The 17,813-nt window shown below is 41.8% G+C and overlaps 1 protein-coding gene across 1 annotated transcript in view; it reads right to left on the bottom strand.

Moving 5' to 3' along the window:
- LOC122986650 (SH3 and multiple ankyrin repeat domains protein 2-like) overlaps positions 1 to 17,813 on the bottom strand; it is a 254,098-nt gene that overhangs the window by 21,199 nt on the left and 215,086 nt on the right. The window contains exons 18-21 of the mRNA XM_044357941.1: positions 6,997 to 7,132; positions 5,626 to 5,706; positions 2,606 to 2,629; positions 653 to 765 (exon numbers count right to left, since the gene is read on the bottom strand). Coding sequence (XP_044213876.1) covers positions 653 to 765; positions 2,606 to 2,629; positions 5,626 to 5,706; positions 6,997 to 7,132 — 354 coding nt within the window. The remainder of the gene's footprint in view (positions 1 to 652; positions 766 to 2,605; positions 2,630 to 5,625; positions 5,707 to 6,996; positions 7,133 to 17,813) is intronic.

Here is a 17,813-nt window from a genome sequence, read left to right as displayed (position 1 = left end):
ATTTTATAATTGTTGGAAGCCAAAATCATAGTTGTAAATAAAATCTGATTAATGGCCGAGCAACTACATTTAAAGGCACTCTGTGGAGTCTTTGCACGCGTGTGACGTGATACACGTTCCTCACAATGGTTTCACACTACTCCACTGATCTACAGCTGGTAGCACCAAGAAATGCAGCAATGCCCCCAAAAAAAAGCAAGAGAAGAAGACTGCAACATGGATGTAAACAATACAGGATTCAAACTTTTGAGTTTGAAAAGGTTTTATGAGGATTCGACACATTTGTTAGACCTCAAGGATGCACACGAGGAGTAAATATAACTTCTATTTGTTTAAAGAAAACCTCCACAGGGCACCTTTAGGACACGTCATAAAAAATAAGCTGTAAAACAAATTGCTGTGCAACAGATTTTAAGTCAAAGAATTGTATTTTTCTATTACAGGCTTAATTTGCAGTGTCAACACAACCAAAAACATCATCTAAACACACCTAAAATGAATATAAGACCACAACATCTTCAAACTTTAACATCATAACATACATTATAATCTCTGTGGTGAAAATATATTTTAAAAAATCAGCTATTTAAACTTATCTTACACCTTTGCCTGTATTATCAACATCAAGTGAGTTAAATTCTGTTCTTCTTACGTTCATATCGGCCTGCGTAACCAAGCAGCGACTGGATGGGCGTGGTTTGATTGTGGCGATCTTCGTATCAACCGGCGATGCCTTCTGGGCGTGCGTCATCTCTTCGACTTTGTCTGCAAGACAAGACAAGGCGACCCGTAATTCATGAGCAACGAAATCGACGGGGGGAGGGTGGGGGGGCAGGACTTAACTTGCAAAGCCTTAAAAAAAATAAATAAATAAAGGTTCTCATGGGCCAAACGCAAGCTAATCATTCACAGTGACCCTTCCCTCTGTTTCCACACTGAGTTGCGGATGAAACTGCAACAGAAAACATTGAAACATTGAATTTTTGAGGGGGGGGGGGGACGGGGACAAGAGGACTTGGATGAAATGTGTTGGGTGTGTCCAGCCTTGGAAGCCGTGCAAGCTCTTTCCAAACAGCCGACTCAGCAGCATCATCCAACTCTCAGGGTCGTTCCCTCGATTAATGTCGAATGAGCGATGAATGTGAAGTCTGCCAAGTTTGACGTTATCTTTCCCAGTGTGTCTCTTTTTTTTTTTTTTTTTTTTCTGAGCTTGCAACATGGGAAAGGTGTCAACAGCAAATTTGGCAGAACTGAACTTCCCTCTGGTGTGTGATGATGCCATCAGATAGAGTCCACCTGAAGAGTTTTTTGCTCAGAGAAGCTACATGCTAGCCCTGATCTAGCCTCTTACTGTATGACCTGGCTGGCTAGCTCTGTCTAGGATGTAGAAAGAAAGCTTCCATGCATTACGGGGTGTGATTACTTAGAGTGACTTGGAAAACAATCCTCTTCTTCTGCGCATCTACACACAGAGGAGAGGAGTGGGGAGAGGAGGAAAGGGGAGGAAAGGAGCATCAATGACCTTAACTACAGTTAGAGCTAAAACACACACACACACACACACACACACACATACACACACACAAACACAAAGAAAGAAATAAATAAAAGATGCACATTTCCTCTCTCTCTCTCCGATCTGTTTCCCAATTGGATTGCAGCTAAAGCATATCACACAACACATACCACAGTTGCCCTGGAAACGTATCTGTGAGTGAAACATTTCCTGGAATAAGCCTCCCCCTCGTCACTCACACACACACACACACACACACACACACACACACACACACACATACACACAAGCCTGCAATGACACAAGAGGAAAGAAAAGAAAGTACACACACACACACACACGTAGAAAAGAAAACATGCCAGCAGACCTTTTTTAGACCAGGTAAAATGAACAAACATTGACTTATAGCACCAGTATTTCAACATATGCACACACACACACACACACACACACGTACATTCCTCTATATAAAGTGTTTTATAAATCCTCATCAAGGGTCTGTCACAATGTTTCTTTGCTTCTGAGGCTTCAAAAAATCTCCCAGAAACTAAATAATGTGGGCTCGCTGCTGTTAGTGGTGCAAATGAAGGTTCTGGGTCTGCCTGCAGCATCCTGAAGTGAGTTTCTCCTTCTAATCAAAAGGGAATAATGAGACTACTCAGCATCCAAGCAGTGCATTATCTAAACTGAGTCTAGAGGAAGGGGAAATAAAAAATAAATAAATAAATAAACTGTGATTGTGAACAAGGGAAAGAGGAGCTCAAACATCTTTCAAATTTTGACATCACTACAACGTTTAATCATGCACCGACAACAGTTAAAAACACAACGGATTTCAAAACAGCTGTCATCAGAAACACATTGTAAATCATGCAGATATGCTACAGTACAGGTCTAACACCATTGGGTTTGACTTAAAGGAGCTGGACAAATCAAATTAACATATATACTGAATCAATAATACAACAGTGTTAGTTCATCACAGTGAGGTGGGGGTGGGGGGAGGTGGGGGGGGGGGGAGGTACGTGACATAAATCAATCATTGGAAATAATAACGGACCAGACTTAAACATGCCTACAGTAACTTACCACCTTTCTTTTTCCTTAGAGTGGCTTTGGGGGAGTGACAGAAAAAGATTTCTGAGTCTTTAAAGCACAGAAACAGACTCTTCCCCAAGCTGATCCTCTCCGGACATGTGTTAAGACCACTTTACTACTTTATAATAAAAATGACATCTACTCTTTCTCACTCATTAAAAAATCCAGAATCAATGAATATGCAAATATATTCATGGCGGCACGCAGCAGCAGCACAGCGGCTTCTCTGTATGGACTCTTCTTTTAACGTAGGTATGTGTGCAGATAACAGGACCAGTGCAACAAGAAGGAACAGCCCAACCGAACTTCTGAACATTATCAACAACTCGTCCGCCTCACTTCCACTGAAGCTCAGCAGACTGCAGCTCCTGAGGACACTATTCCCAGTGGCAGCAGACTGGTGAAGCAGATTACAACGACTCAGAGGCGAAGAGGAAGCAAACAGAAGCAGGAAAGATGTTAGCAGGACGGTCTGTTAGCCAAGCTAAAAGCTAACGTGACCAGGTTAACTGTTCCATCGCTATTTCTGGTAAACGTTCGCTCACCGGATAACAAAATGGATCTGATCCGACTGAGACTGAGTCAGATCGCTCAGTGAGTTCATCAGTAGATGGACTCGGCTTTTCAGCTCGACGGGTTGCTTTTCTTCCGTGCAGATCGGAATCATCTGTTGGGGAAAACCTGAGACTCTGCGTATAATTATCTTTAATTATGAGTGACTGATTCCTTCGATTTGTGACGTAGGAAATCCTGCCTGACTGAATCTGTGTGTCTGAGACTGTCGTTGGTACACTGCAGCCATGGCGACGGCTGCTTATTTCACTCCTGATGAAAAACACCACATGGACACGTTAACAATGTTAAAAACTTTGGAGGGCGTCGTTAAAAAAGTATTCAGTCAGTGTTTTTTTTTACATTTTCCCACTTCAGCAACATTATTTACATTTAGATATGAAGACACTAAAGCACTTTAGACTTAATGCTACCAAGCAACACTATTAATCCTGCGGCTGTATATAAAGTATAGAATGAAATGCAAATGTGTCAAATAAGCAGCTCTGGAAAGAAAAACATGCTGACCGTCGTTTTTTTTTTTTTTCTGTCATCATTTTTCTGCAGCGTCAGCAGATTCTCTCTCCTGTCATTCATTCACCCTTCACCTCTCCGCCTGCTCTGCACACCTTTGATACACGGCGTAAAAGCTGCACTTACTAATGATTGATCCATAAATGTGTACAGTAAATCACAAACTGCACCCAATCTTGGGCTGCAAATAGTATTTTCATGATTGATTAATCAGTTTTTATTCTTTGATTTATGAAAATACAGTCAAAATGCTCGAAGCAACTTCTCACAGCCCGAGGTGATGTTCTCCATTTACTTTCTGTTCCAACGGTGAAAAACCCAGTTATTCAATAGTTTTGAAATGATGTAAACGATGAATCAATTATCAGAACTCTTGTATCATTAATTAATCTACTAATTGTTTCAGTGGTTCACAGAGTTTCTTGAGGTGTTTGTACGTGAAGGTGAGTCACCTCATCTGAAATAAAGATCAGCTCTGTTAACATAATGAAACATTTAGACACTTTTATGAAATAAAACATTAATGTTCAGGGTAAAAGCAAATGTGATATATGTACTGTAGGCTGTCATATACTGAATAAACTCATCACGAGACATCAGGATCTGCTGAATGATGTCCTGCAAGAAACCCTGGTCCTTCCTTTCTCCTTATTATCTCATATAGTTCCTCCCTCCAGTGCTCCTTTCACACTTCCTCCCTCCTTTCCTTCTTCCCTTCCTTCTTCCCTTCCCTCCTTCCCTCCTTCCTCTCTCAGGCCTGCTCCGTACCGGTGTGGCCTCTCGAGTCAGAATCGCTGACTGTCCTGTCTGTCAGAAGGTATTACTGCAGGACAACACTGCACTTTTAATGCTGAGCACAGAGTTTCCTTTGAGGTGGTGCTCATCACACACACACACACACACACACACACACACACACACACACACACACACACACACACACATGTGCACACACACACACACACGTGCACACACACACACACACACACGTGCACACACACACACACAGATAAAACAAGTAAACAGACAAATAAAATACAATGATATCATACTAATGTCATGTTTCTGACATATTAGCTCTGTGTAGCCACAGTGACTACGTTTACACGCACACTAATATTCCACTATTATTCCAAATATGACAGAGGTCATAGAAACAGCATATTCCGTTTGGATATTCCCAATTAAGCCTCATTCAAAATGTAGTATTTTCTGATTAAGACATGTGAGACATTCATCTGGTATCATTTGTGTTTTAGGAACATTGTTTGGACGTGTATAATACATTCGGATGCATCTCAGCTGGTTTTAACTGCAGTTTGCGACACACAGCCTCGTCTGTTAACAGTCAAACCAACTACGTACATCATGGGGGTGTTGTACGTTAATGGTAGTATGTGCAGCTGCATGTAAAAGATAATATTAGTGGAATATTCACTTTCATTAGCCGTGTAAACAACTTAGTAGGAAATTTTCGGAATGAGGGTGAAAACAGGAATATTTTGTGCGTGTAAAGGTAGTCAGTGACAGCTCATGGGTGAAGGGTTTATAGAAGCAAGACTCCTTCATGCATAAATGCAAAGGAGGACAGGAGATGAAGAGGGAGGAGAAGCAGATTTCTTCTTTTTTTTTTGTAAAGCCAAACTAAAGCAAAATGATCAAATGATGGAAAACTTAAATAGCATTAGCCTGAGTTTCATTCAGCCGCTGCGAGCCGATGGATGTTGCAGTCGGGGCGAAATGGATGGCAAAAGGTTACGCAGCATTAACTGCTTACCTTTATCCACTATTGAGAGATTAACCAATCAATGAGAATAGGAAAAAGGGGAACAAAAAAAAGAGAGAGAGAGAGAGAGAGAGAGGTGCTGTTAGACACTGACCTCCTAACGCCATCGTGAACCAACGGCAAACTAAGACGCCCTTACCGAGTTCCTCCAGCTCAGAGGTCATGGACTTGGAGCGCATTGACAGGGCCGTGGTCGGGGCTCTCTTTGGTGGTGGAGGAGCTGAAAAACATAGATAAACAAGCATTACATTCTCTTATAGTCTAGTTTTTGTTAGAGCAGCTAAAACATCACTTCAGTCTAATTTAAGTTACTTGGATGCTCAGTTTGAGGGACCCTGTGGAGCCAGCGGGGGGGGGGGGGGGCCTCTAGTAACACTCTCTCTAACCCTAACTCTCTAACCCTAACACTATGGAGCAGTTTTTCTGTGCTTGTGCATGCAGGTGACATGTGAGTGATGTTATACACAGTCCTGCCAACCGTCTTGCACTATTCAACTGATCTACAGGTGGCGATTATTGGCTAAGAAATGCAGGAATGTGCCAACAGAGGCAGGAAAGACAGCAAGCGAGTAGAAATGAATGTAAACGGTGCAGAATTTAACTTAAAAAAAAATCAACTTTGCAAATATTTTATGAGGAAGGAAATTTACACACACAATGCATCTCGGCGAGTAACACTGAATGTAAATGTAACTTTTTGTTTGTTTTACAAGAAAACGCCACAGGGCGCCTTTAACTAAACTAACAGCCAATGAGAGTTTAATGTAGAGACAGCGGTCAGTCATGACGGTAAAACTGATGTCTGGGCCACAATGAAGCTTTAAAGCAAGTCTACGTAAACAATCTTCCTCTTAGAAATGAAACATTTAATTCATAAGCAATAACTCGATACACTCAGGACTGTTGTTACAACCTTACTTGGTCTGATATGACTATTAGCTTATGATGGCTAATATTAGCTAATATAGGCAAACTTTATATAGATCTTACTATGTAACTGATATCACTATGTTTCAGCATTTATGGGCCACAGTGGCTGCTGTTCAGCAAAACTTACATAGGCTCCATTTAATTATATAGTTAATTTCATTGTGTTGGTGCGCAGGTTTGAATTATGTTCTGATTATGAGGCATTAATCCCACATTAATAGGAAATAAAATATCTTCAGATCTTAACTGATTTCCAAAAGTCTTCTGGTTGTTTTTGACTTTTCTCAGTCAGCAGATCGACAGGAAATATATGAACTGGTTATTTTTGTTGTTTGTATTGTGAACATGGACTAAGTCAGGTTTATTGCTGCCTCTGAGGATATTATAATATGTTGGAGATACAACTTTTATCAGATCAATACAGGAGAAGAAGTTTAAGCTTATTTTTTTAATGCATGTGTGATTGGAGGAGAACACTAAACACTGAACATCATAGTCACTGTTACCTCAGTTTCTGATAAATATCTTATTACATCTGAGTGGTCAAACTCTGTAAAGTATCATCTACAGGTTGTTGTACCTTTTTTGCGTGCTGTGTCGTCAGGGTCCAGATTCCGGCTCACTGTCACCACCTTGATCAGGAGCCGGTTGCCTCCCTGGCGGATCATGTTGACCACCTGTCTGTGGCCCACCTTGACCACATTCTCCTGGTTCACCTGCCGAACAAACACACACACACAAGAGTAGAAACATTAGTGGCAGGAAAATCTTCTTCCAGGAATCAACACATTCGTAAGAAAGTTTTCTTAGTCTCCAGCATATTGTGACACGTATCATCAGAGATATTAGAAGAAGAAGAAGGAGAAGAAGAAGAAGAAGGAGAAGAAGAAGAAGAAGCAGGAGAAGGAGAAGAAGAAGAAGAAGCAGAAGAAGAAGGAGGAGAAGAAGAAGAAGCAGGAGAAGGAGAAGAAGAAGAAGAAGCAGAAGAAGGAGAAGAAGAAGAAGAAGCAGGAGAAGGAGAAGAAGAAGAAGAAGCAGAAGAAGAAGGAGAAGAAGAAGAAGAAGCAGGATAAGGAGGAGAAGAAGTAGAAGAAGAAGCAGCAGAAGAAGGAGAAGAAGAAGCAGAAGAAGAAGAAGAAGAAGGAGAAGAAGAAGAAGCAGGAGAAGAAGAAGAAGAAGCAGGATAAGGAGAAGGAGAAGAAGTAGAAGAAGAAGAATTTATAAAGCACTTTTCAAAACCAGGGTTACAAAGTGCAGGTGCAAACCTACAATAACTATGAACATAATATGATATTATGAATTTACTCAAAGACAAGAAAAAGTTATTGAAAGAATAAAAACAAAGAAACAAATCAGGGCAGCGAAGCGTCACATAAATACTTCTGAGAGGAAGAAAGTCTAGAAATGAGATTAGAAACAGTTTGCTGACCTGACCCCCGACGGGAGACTGTAATCCATCAAAAATAAATCAATCTGCAATTATTTTGATAATTGATCAATCAATATAAATGACCAAACATTACCTGGTTCCAACTTTTCAATTATGAGGATTTGATGCTTTGCCTTTTTTTTGTTTTGACATTTAATAGACCAAACAATCTGCTGATTGATTGATAATGAAAATATTGATTAGTATGAGCACTAATGCAGGATATACTGTAGTATTAAACTGGGACAGGTTTTTTTTCTCTCAAGGTGAAAAGTTTCCTGCTGTGACTTTAACAGTTTAATCTGAACAGGGTAATTTTTTCCTTTAAACTCATCCTGCACATATCGGCTGACAGCACTAAGAAGACTTCAAGGAAAAAGCGGAAAAATTCAATTTGAAAACTGACCATGGATATGCTAATACGGCAGGGTGTTAGCTCTTTCTCTCTCCCGTTCCTACCGCCCATCTTTATAATTACAATATTCATGTTGGCGGCAGGAGACGGAGCTACAGTCTGCCTTCAAAGACAATCGGAACAAGTTGTGGCCAAAAAAAAACCTCCTCCTGCCGAAAATTCAGCGACAATCCGGTTATAATCAAAGGCGATGCGTGTGTGTGTGTGTGTGTGTGTGTGTGTGTGTGTGTAGAGTTCACAGACACCAGCAGGCCACATCCAGCTCATATATTAACATCTCAGTGCAGCCAGAACCCAAAAAAACGCTCATATTAGATTTTTTGGCTCTTCAAATAAACACACACACACACACATTTTTATACTTTCTCTTTGAAACACATACACACTAGCCCACATGGATGGTTTTTAATCTCATTACTGCTCGTCTAATTTAATATGGGCCTTGTCGGACCGCTCTTCTCATCTCCACTCCAGTCTGCTGCCTCTGCACCCCTCCTCTCTTCTTCCAGACAAATAGTGGAGGAGGGGTCAGATGAAGTGATGAAAGAGAGAGACTCGCCTGAAGCGACAGAAGGGGGGGGGGGGGGGGGGGGGGGGGGGTGATGGATGAGAAGAGGGAGAGAAAGCTAAAGTGGTGGATGGGGGGGGAACGTAGAGGTCGATGGGAGTGATGGTGGTGAGGCGAAGAGATGGAGACAGAGAGAGAAAAGAAAAAAGAGGAAGAGTTGAGACTTTATTTTTCTCTCTTTTTTGGGTTTTAATCTCACAAAAATGCTGCTCGGGCGTCGCGAGGGCAGACATTTCGGTAATTAGAGAGAAATGCTCCCAACAGCTGTTTCGGTGTGACCTCGTGTTCCCTCCGACGACGACACGCTGAGATCCGCTGATACGCTACACACACATGCAGACAGATGAGTACACTAGGTCACATATAGGGTTAGTTTTATGTAATCTGCTCTGTCTTTCCACTGTATTACATAATAATATTAAAAGGATGGACACACACAGATGAATATTTTCATCTAACAAAAATCACGTTAAAGAGCCATTTTGGATTTGTTGTGTGACTGATTATTTTTGGAAAAGCTTTACAAGGAAGTCAGGTGACAAAAAAGTTGGAACACACTTATCTTTATAGTTTATATTTATGTATTTTACTGTTGTAACGGGTCTTCTTACTCTACTCCCATCTGTGCAGATACTGGGAGTCAGCTAGCAGGTGGAGCTGGGAGGTTTTTGCCTTGTATCTGCCCATCAGGGAGTCTCTCTCTCTCTGTCAGCCGGGTCTACTGCAGGGGCCTCAGCCTTCTTCTTTTGTTTGGTTTGTTGTACCATCCAACACTCTTTACACCACATTTTCACTCATCCATACGTTATTAACACAACTGATGTTTCTCCGACTTACATGCCCCACCGGTTAGTGGATATATCATTTCGTTGAGTTAAATAAATTACTTTTTGACTGATATGTCTGTGTGTGGCCTCCCTTCTTGTTGCCAACCTTGAGCCAACACTGTTTTTTCTTTCCAGCTATAGGGTGAATATTTCTTTCCATCATCTCGCTCTATTTACTGACCTGCTTGTACGATATGAAATTGCTTGTTTGCTCGCTGTTCCTGCAGTAAGAACAAAGATTGGTGGAGATTCTTTTAGTTACTATGTATCACACTTGCCAGAAGGGTTAGGGTTAGGGTTAGGGCGTCAGGGCATTAGGGTTAGGGTTAGGGTGTCAGGGCATTAGGGCTAGGGTTAGGGCGTCAGGGTTAGGGTTAGGGCGTCAGGGCATTAGGGTTAGGGTTAGGGTGTCAGGGTTAGGGCATCAGGGCATTAGGGTTAGGGTGTCAGGGCATTATGGCTAGGGTTAGGGTGTCAGGGCATTAGGGCTAGGGTTAGGGTGTTAGGGTTAGGGTTAGGGCGTCAGGGCATTAGGGTTAGGGTTAGGGCATCAGGGCATTAGGGTTAAGGTGTTAGGGTGTCAGGGCATTATGGCTAGGGTTAGGGTTAGGGTTAGGGCATCAGGGCATTAGGGTTAGGGTTAGGGTGTCAGGGCATTATGGCTAGGGTTAGGGTGTCAGGGCATTAGGGCTAGGGTTAGGGTGTTAGGGTTAGGGCGTCAGGGCATTAGGGTTAGGGTTAGGGTGTTAGGGTTAGGGTTAGGGCGTCAGGGCATTAGGGTTAGGGTGTCAGGGCATTAGGGTTAGGGTGTTAGGGTTAGGGTTAGGGCGTCAGGGCATTAGGGTTAGGGTGTCAGGGCATTAGGGTTAGGGTGTTAGGGTTAGGGTTAGGGCGTCAGGGCATTAGGGTTAGGGTTAGGGTGTTAGGGTTAGGGTTAGGGCGTCAGGGCATTAGGGCTAGGGTTAGGGTGTTAGGGTTAGGGCGTCAGGGCATTAGGGTTAGGGTGTCAGGGCATTAGGGTTAGGGTGTTAGGGTTAGGGTTAGGGCGTCAGGGCATTAGGGTTAGGGTGTCAGGGCATTAGGGTTAGGGTGTTAGGGTTAGGGTTAGGGCGTCAGGGCATTAGGGTTAGGGTGTTAGGGTTAGGGCGTCAGGGCATTAGGGTTAGGGCATCAGGGCATTAGGGTTAAGGTGTTAGGGTTAGGGCGTCAGGGCATTAGGGTTAGGGTGTCAGGGCATTAGGGTTAGGGTGTTAGGGTTAGGGTGTCAGGGCATTAGGGTTAGGGTTAGGGTGTTAGGGTTAGGGCGTCAGGGCATTAGGGTTAGGGTTAGGGCATCAGGGCATTAGGGTTAAGGTGTTAGGGTTAGGGTGTCAGGGCATTAGGGTTAGGGTGTCAGGGCATTAGGGTTAGGGTGTTAGGGTTAGGGCGTCAGGGCATTAGGGTTAGGGTGTCAGGGCATTAGGGTTAGGGTGTTAGGGTTAGGGTTAGGGCGTCAGGGCATTAGGGTTAGGGTTAGGGTGTCAGGGCATTAGGGTTAGGGTGTTAGGGTTAGGGTTAGGGCGTCAGGGCATTAGGGTTAGGGTTAGGGTCAGGCAGGAGTCTGACTTCTACCAGCCTGAGGAGCACATCTGGCTCACTGTACGTACTCCATAAGGCCTGACAGATGTTTAGAGTTTATTGTACACACATTTTTTCCCTTTCTATTTAGATTTTTCACCAGTGTAGAGAAAGCAATGTCCTGTTCAGAGTTAAATGAAATCTCAAAAGGAAGTAAGAAGGACTGACAGTCACATTAATAAAACAGAAATTAGAAAGCATACAATATGCAGGCTCAGTGAAAGCAGGCCGAGAACAACTACTGAGGAGATTTTTAAAGTTATATCTTCTGACAAGTTACAAATTTGAAACTCATTGGGGGAAAAAAGCAGGCTGAAACTGTACAGTCCTCCACTTCCTTCTAATATCACTTGACTATTGTATTCATGTGTTTATTTACTTATGTTTATATCAGGTTTTCCTCCATTTCTCCATTTCCTGCCACTTATCCAGGCATAGTAGTCCAGACATCCCTCCTCCCCCAGCAACGTCTTCCAGCTCCTCCTGGGAGATCCTGAGGCGTTCCCAAACCAGATGAGAGTCATAATCCCTCCAGCGTGTTCTGGGTCTGCCCCCGGGGTCTCCTACCATCAGGACACGCCTGGAAAACCTCCAAAAAGGAGGCGTCCAGAAGGCATTCCTTATCAGATGGCTCAGCTGGCTCCTTTTCGATGTCAAGGAACAGCTGCTTTACTCTGCGCTCCCTCCGGATGTTTGAGCTCCTCAACCCCCCATCTCCACCCCACAGAGGAAACTCATTTCAGCCACTTGTGTCCACAGTCTCTTAGTCACTCATCAAACCATGTGACCACTGATGAGGGGAACGTAGATCGACAGGTGAGCTGAGAGCCTCGCTTTTATGCTCAGCTCCGTCTTCCTCACAACGGTAAAACAGTCACATTACTGCTGAGCCGCCTGTCAACCTCGCTTTCCGTCTTACAGTCAGTCACTCACACACAATACCCCGAGATACTTGAACTTCTGGTTCACTTGGGGCAGCAAATGACTCCCAACGCGGAGGGAACAAACCACGGGCAGAGAACCATGACCTCAGAGCTGGAGACTCTCTTCCAGACCGCTACACAGTCCCCAGTACCTGCTGGAGGTCCCGGTCTGATAATCAATGTAACAATAAGTACTTTTAGTACGTGTTGTGCAGGCTTACTTAAAGATTCTTGACTGCTGGTTAGATGTCAGGGGTTGTTGAAGCCATTCTTAGTTTAATTATCAGGAGTTAAGACACATTTTTAATTAAAATTGCAATGAGAGTAATTTTAGGTCAGTCAGAGATTGATAATATTCATGTTTCCACCCAAATATAATGCTTATAATCACATTTCCAATAAATCATTAAAAGTGATGATTATTCTCCAGTCTGGAGACATTAAACCATTTTGCAGAAGAAGAAGAAATCCAACAAAATGACAACAGTAAAGAGCGCCGAGCGATCATTAGTCTGAGAAACAGACTAATAACACAGTCTACATCTGCCTCCGTTTCAGTGAAACCTTCAGTGACTTTTAAGTTTTATATTTGTACGTCATCATTTATCATATTAAGAATGTTTCCATTGCATTGAGTCCATTGCCTATCTCATTTTCTTTTTATTGATACACCAACGGTTTCACCTCAGTCAGCTTTTTCACAATATTTCCACTTTTCTATGAATTTCCGTCAAATAAAAACATGGATGGAAGTACACTTAATTTCCAGGATTTGATTAATTCAGCCAATAAAAAAAGCAAAAAGCAATAAACTGAGTCAGCTGCTGTTTCAATACATCCATTATAATCACCGATATGCACCATCATAGTTTCCAAAAGGCCAAAAATTGATCAACAATGAAAGAGTTTTGGCTCACTGAAGAACTAAAAAATGTTTTTTTTTTTACATTTAGATAACTTTTTCATTTTTTCTTTGTTCATCTATATTAACAGTATTAATATGAAATGTAATTAAAAAAGAAATAATTTACCCTAATGGATCTCTATGTCTGTAATTGACTGGTCAGACTGTGGCGTCGTGGGATAAATCAATGCGTCGGTTAAAAGATACATGCAGACAATTAGTGATATTGATCAGTTTCCACGATCATTGACTCTGGTGTCTAACACTGACACACACAGAGAGGATTATATGGGTCACAGAGGTTTCACATGTGTGTGTGTGAGTTAGTAGAGTGTCGTATCTCCAGCCGGCTGGAGTAGAGAAAAATGTAAAAAGAGAGAGATGAAGCCCGACAGCCATAAACTGCCAAAACGCTCCTGAACCAACAACTACATGAAAGAAAAACAGCATTAAACCAGCAGCTTTATGGCTGAACATTAATAGTTTAATCAATAGCAGACACACACACACACACACACACTTGCACACAAACACACACAAGGAAATCAGGCCTCCCAATACAGAATGAATGTAAAAGTCGGTCTTCTGTCACATCAAGCAGAAGGGCCTATTCAGAAGCCATTATCATTATCATAACCATTACAATAGTTCCACAACATTAAGCATCATTCGGCCCATTTAGCCGAACACGGGCAGCCCTGAATCTATCTGATCGCTCAATCCAATCTCATCCGGAGCGACTACCCCGACCGACGTTCACTGACAGTCGCTAATCTGATTAATCAATTATAATCTGACCCATACAGGCACACACGCTGCGATGACACGCCGCTAATCCAGCCTGTCGGAGCAGGGAGGGGTCGACGGGCTCACGGCGAGGTCAGCTGATGATACAGATACAGACCAGTATTTGCAAATACATCAAAACTACACACTGAATAGTTATTGATTTAAATATCACAATAAAAAAAACAACTTTACATGATCAAATAAAACCATGGGTCCAAACAGTGTTACATATACAATACAAATCTGTCAACACTTTAATAAAATAAAACTACTCAACAACATGGTCACATTCTGATGTTTGTAGGAAACTATGCAACATAATAAAACACTTGTCTGCAGGAGATGACTTCACACTAATATACTTGTTTGTGTTCGTGCTGCAACCAAGTTGGACCTTTGGGAATCTTTTTCTTTTGCAAGAAAGTATATGACAAGTACTTGGAAATATAAATATGCATCTGCAATATCTCACTGGCTCTTTTTTATTTACCTCTTTTTTCTACTGTTATATTGGATGTTACTACACTGTGTTGTGATAATTGTTTTAGGGCCATTCAACCAGGGATAGTGTGATAATCCAGCAATATGCTGGTATTTCATGAAATTCTACAAATTCTTCATCATATATCTGAATTTAGTTTAAAAAATTGGGGGAAAAAATTAAATATTGGCTAAATGATTAAAATGCTTTTTTTCCCAAACAGCAACAAAAAAGTAGGGCTGTAGTCTGCTGGTCGACTGGTCGATTAGTTGGTCGATATGCTCTCATCCGACTATTTCCTGCAGCGGGAGGGACAGACTAACAAACAACGGAGGTCCTACATAAATAAAACTGACTTGACTTAAACCATCTAATCTAAAGGTGGATTAGTTAAGAAGTAGGAGGTTCTTGTAGTATCAAGGTGAAGACTGAAGTGAGAGAAATGGGACAACATGGTGAAGAGACACTGAGAGGTCTGAGGCGATGACCTCCATCATCCTTCATCCCAGACTGACTGCAGAAGCATATGAAGAAGAAGCTGCAACAGACAACAAGTCCATAATCCAACCAGCTTTAACCAGCTCTCTGTGTTTATCATTGCCCTCAAAAATGACCAATATGACAAATCATTGTTTTTCTTACATTGTCATTCGGCTGATGCTTTTGCCCAAAATGGCTTAAAATAAGATTAGAACCACACAGGAGCAGGAGATTGATATCATCCAAAACTGAAAGTCTTTCCCTTTTAAACAAATAACTAACATCATTTGTCAGTAGCGAGGACAAAAACTTTTCTCTAATTCCACAAAGACATGGAGACAAGTGTTTTGTCCAGACTTTCAGATCTACAGTAGAGATGCAGTTACGATACCAATACTGACACCTGGGCTTTGGGTGTCTGATGAGAGCGAGTACTGATCTGATATCAGTGTTTAATTAATAAGCTGTATGACTCACTGTGTGGAAGAGACTGGGATCATTTGTTTTATGTGTGAGGCAAAATGAGGCTTGACTTAAACATTGTAAGACAAAATGTAACAAATAAATACATAGATATAAATGTACTGAACTGCTATTTATCAACATAATGGTATCTGATACCAGATCGGCCCATTGTCATCGATACCCGATCTAGCTATTTGAGTCAGTATCCGGCTGATACTCAATATCAATATCAGTATCGGTGCGTCTCTAATCTACAGAACTGGCCCTTTCATCTCTCACAATGGGGGTAAGACCAGACCAGACAGACCAGACCAGACCAGACCAGACGCTGGACTCTCAAACCCCTGAGACACAGACGGCTGATAAGATAATAAAATTAACAACAGGATGTGAAGACACTTAAATGGCCCTTTGGGTCATTTTAGCTGAAGAACACAAGTCACGAGACTGAATACACACACACACACACACAGACACACACACACACACACACACACACACACACACACACAAACACACACACACCATTTTCATCTCCCAAAAATCATGCTAAAGAGCCTTTTTGGATTTGTTGCAGGACTGATTTTTGGAGAAGCTTTACAAGGTGTTTTACAAGGATCCGGTGACAAAAAACACGCTAATCTTTATAGTTTATGTTTGTGCTGCTTGTACGATATGAAGCTGCTTGTTTGCTCGCTGTTCCTGCAGTAAGAACAAAGATTGGTGAAGATTATTTGAGTTACTATGTATCACATTTACCAGAAGATCTGAGGCAGCAGTCTGACATCTACCAGCCTGAGGAGCACATCTGGCTCACTGTACAACTCCATCAGGCCTAACAGAGGTTTAGAGTTTATCGCACGCACATTTGTTTTTCTTCTCATTTAGATTTTTCACCAGTCTAGTGAAAGCCGCTGTTCTCCAGAAAGTGTTGTTTTATTTATTTAACCTTTATTTATACAGGCTCAGTTGTTTGTGCAGCTATCCTCATTAGGACTTTGTGGACAGCCGAACCTAAACCCTGCTCACACCTCCGAAATGACCTTTTACCTCATTAGGACCGAGCTTTGGTCCCCATGAGGACTACTGGTCCCAACAAGGTCGCTGTTTACACCAGTAAAGGTCCCAAAGAGGAACACACACACACACACACAAATGTAGGACACAGTCTGGACCCCTGCTGTCTGCAGTCAGATCAAGGAGATCAAAGGACTGTAAAAAACCATGGACTTTAAAATAAAGTTTTAGATTTCGTCTGAGGCAAATTAATATTATATGTTATGTGTTTATATAACAATATGTGTTGTTATGTGCTTTAGTTATACTTTTATTACACTGCTATCTATTGACTATGGATACAAAAATCTCTGTAACCCTACAGACTAATAACCTACAGACATACGTAAGAAGGCAGTTTTATTTATTGTATGATCAAATGAGTGTTGTTTAACCTCTGTGCAGTCGTAGTACTGGAATAATCTTGTCAGTTAATTACTCAGGAACTCCATGCTGTATGATTGAGTGACCTGTTTTCTGTATATTTTATATAAGACACTACTATGTACAGTTTTATGCTAAGAATCACGGTTGATTGACCGTAGTGATGGACTGAAGTGTGTGATTCAAATGAAGAGTCAGGAAGTATGAGCAGCCATTATAGTCACAGAAGATAAGCAGCCATTTTAGCTCCAAACTACATTTTCTCCTTGAAACAAAGGATGAACATTCATTAGAGGTTTTCACGCCCTAAACACACCCAAAACCCAAAACCCTGCCTACGAGTTGATAAAAGGAACAGACTGGTCCTCATCTGAGCTCATCCAGACTCTACTCAGGTTATCTAAGTTCTTCTTTTCTCTAGACATCTAATCTATTCATCTTTTGTTTCCTCGCCTACAGTATGCGAGCATTTTAACCTTTTTCTAAAACAAGCGTAAGCTTGCATCTCAGTATCGAACTGAAGGAAATCTTTTTCTTTTTCTTTTTATATTTTTGTACCGCAATAAGTCTCACTTTTTTATAGTAATTTTGAAGTTTGTCGTCCGGCCAGAAGAATCGCTCTCAAGACCATTTGATAAGTCTCAGTCGTCTCACTTTTCATTGGTTGGTTAGCCGCCTCAAGCTCCACTCGGGAGCTGTGCCTTATCAAAATGAGATCAGAACCTCATATATGGATGGACCGTATATTAAACGCTAGAGGGCTTTTAATATGAAACAACTGATACAGGAAGTGGTGACACATGGCGACACCCAGCTGAGGTGACCAATAAATTGGTCGGCCGAAGGCAGCTGAAGGCCGACCGATGACGTGAGTTCATCACTCAGTCAGTGACCCGGACCTCTGTGGAAACAGAAGCACTGACTCCTCTGGAAACATCTGTTAGCTTTGACACTTCCTGCCTAAAATGATCTAACTGACCTACAGGACTGAAACAGGTAACTTGTGTCATTTGCATCGTCATTAACAGGCGACTCGCTTCATGTGTGTGACTGTAAAAT

The sequence above is a fragment of the Thunnus albacares genome, chromosome 1 (assembly GCF_914725855.1).
Source record: "Thunnus albacares chromosome 1, fThuAlb1.1, whole genome shotgun sequence".
Taxonomy (NCBI): domain Eukaryota; kingdom Metazoa; phylum Chordata; class Actinopteri; order Scombriformes; family Scombridae; genus Thunnus; species Thunnus albacares.
Note: the sequence above shows the minus strand (reverse complement) of the source record. Positions and strands in the feature narration are given on the sequence as shown.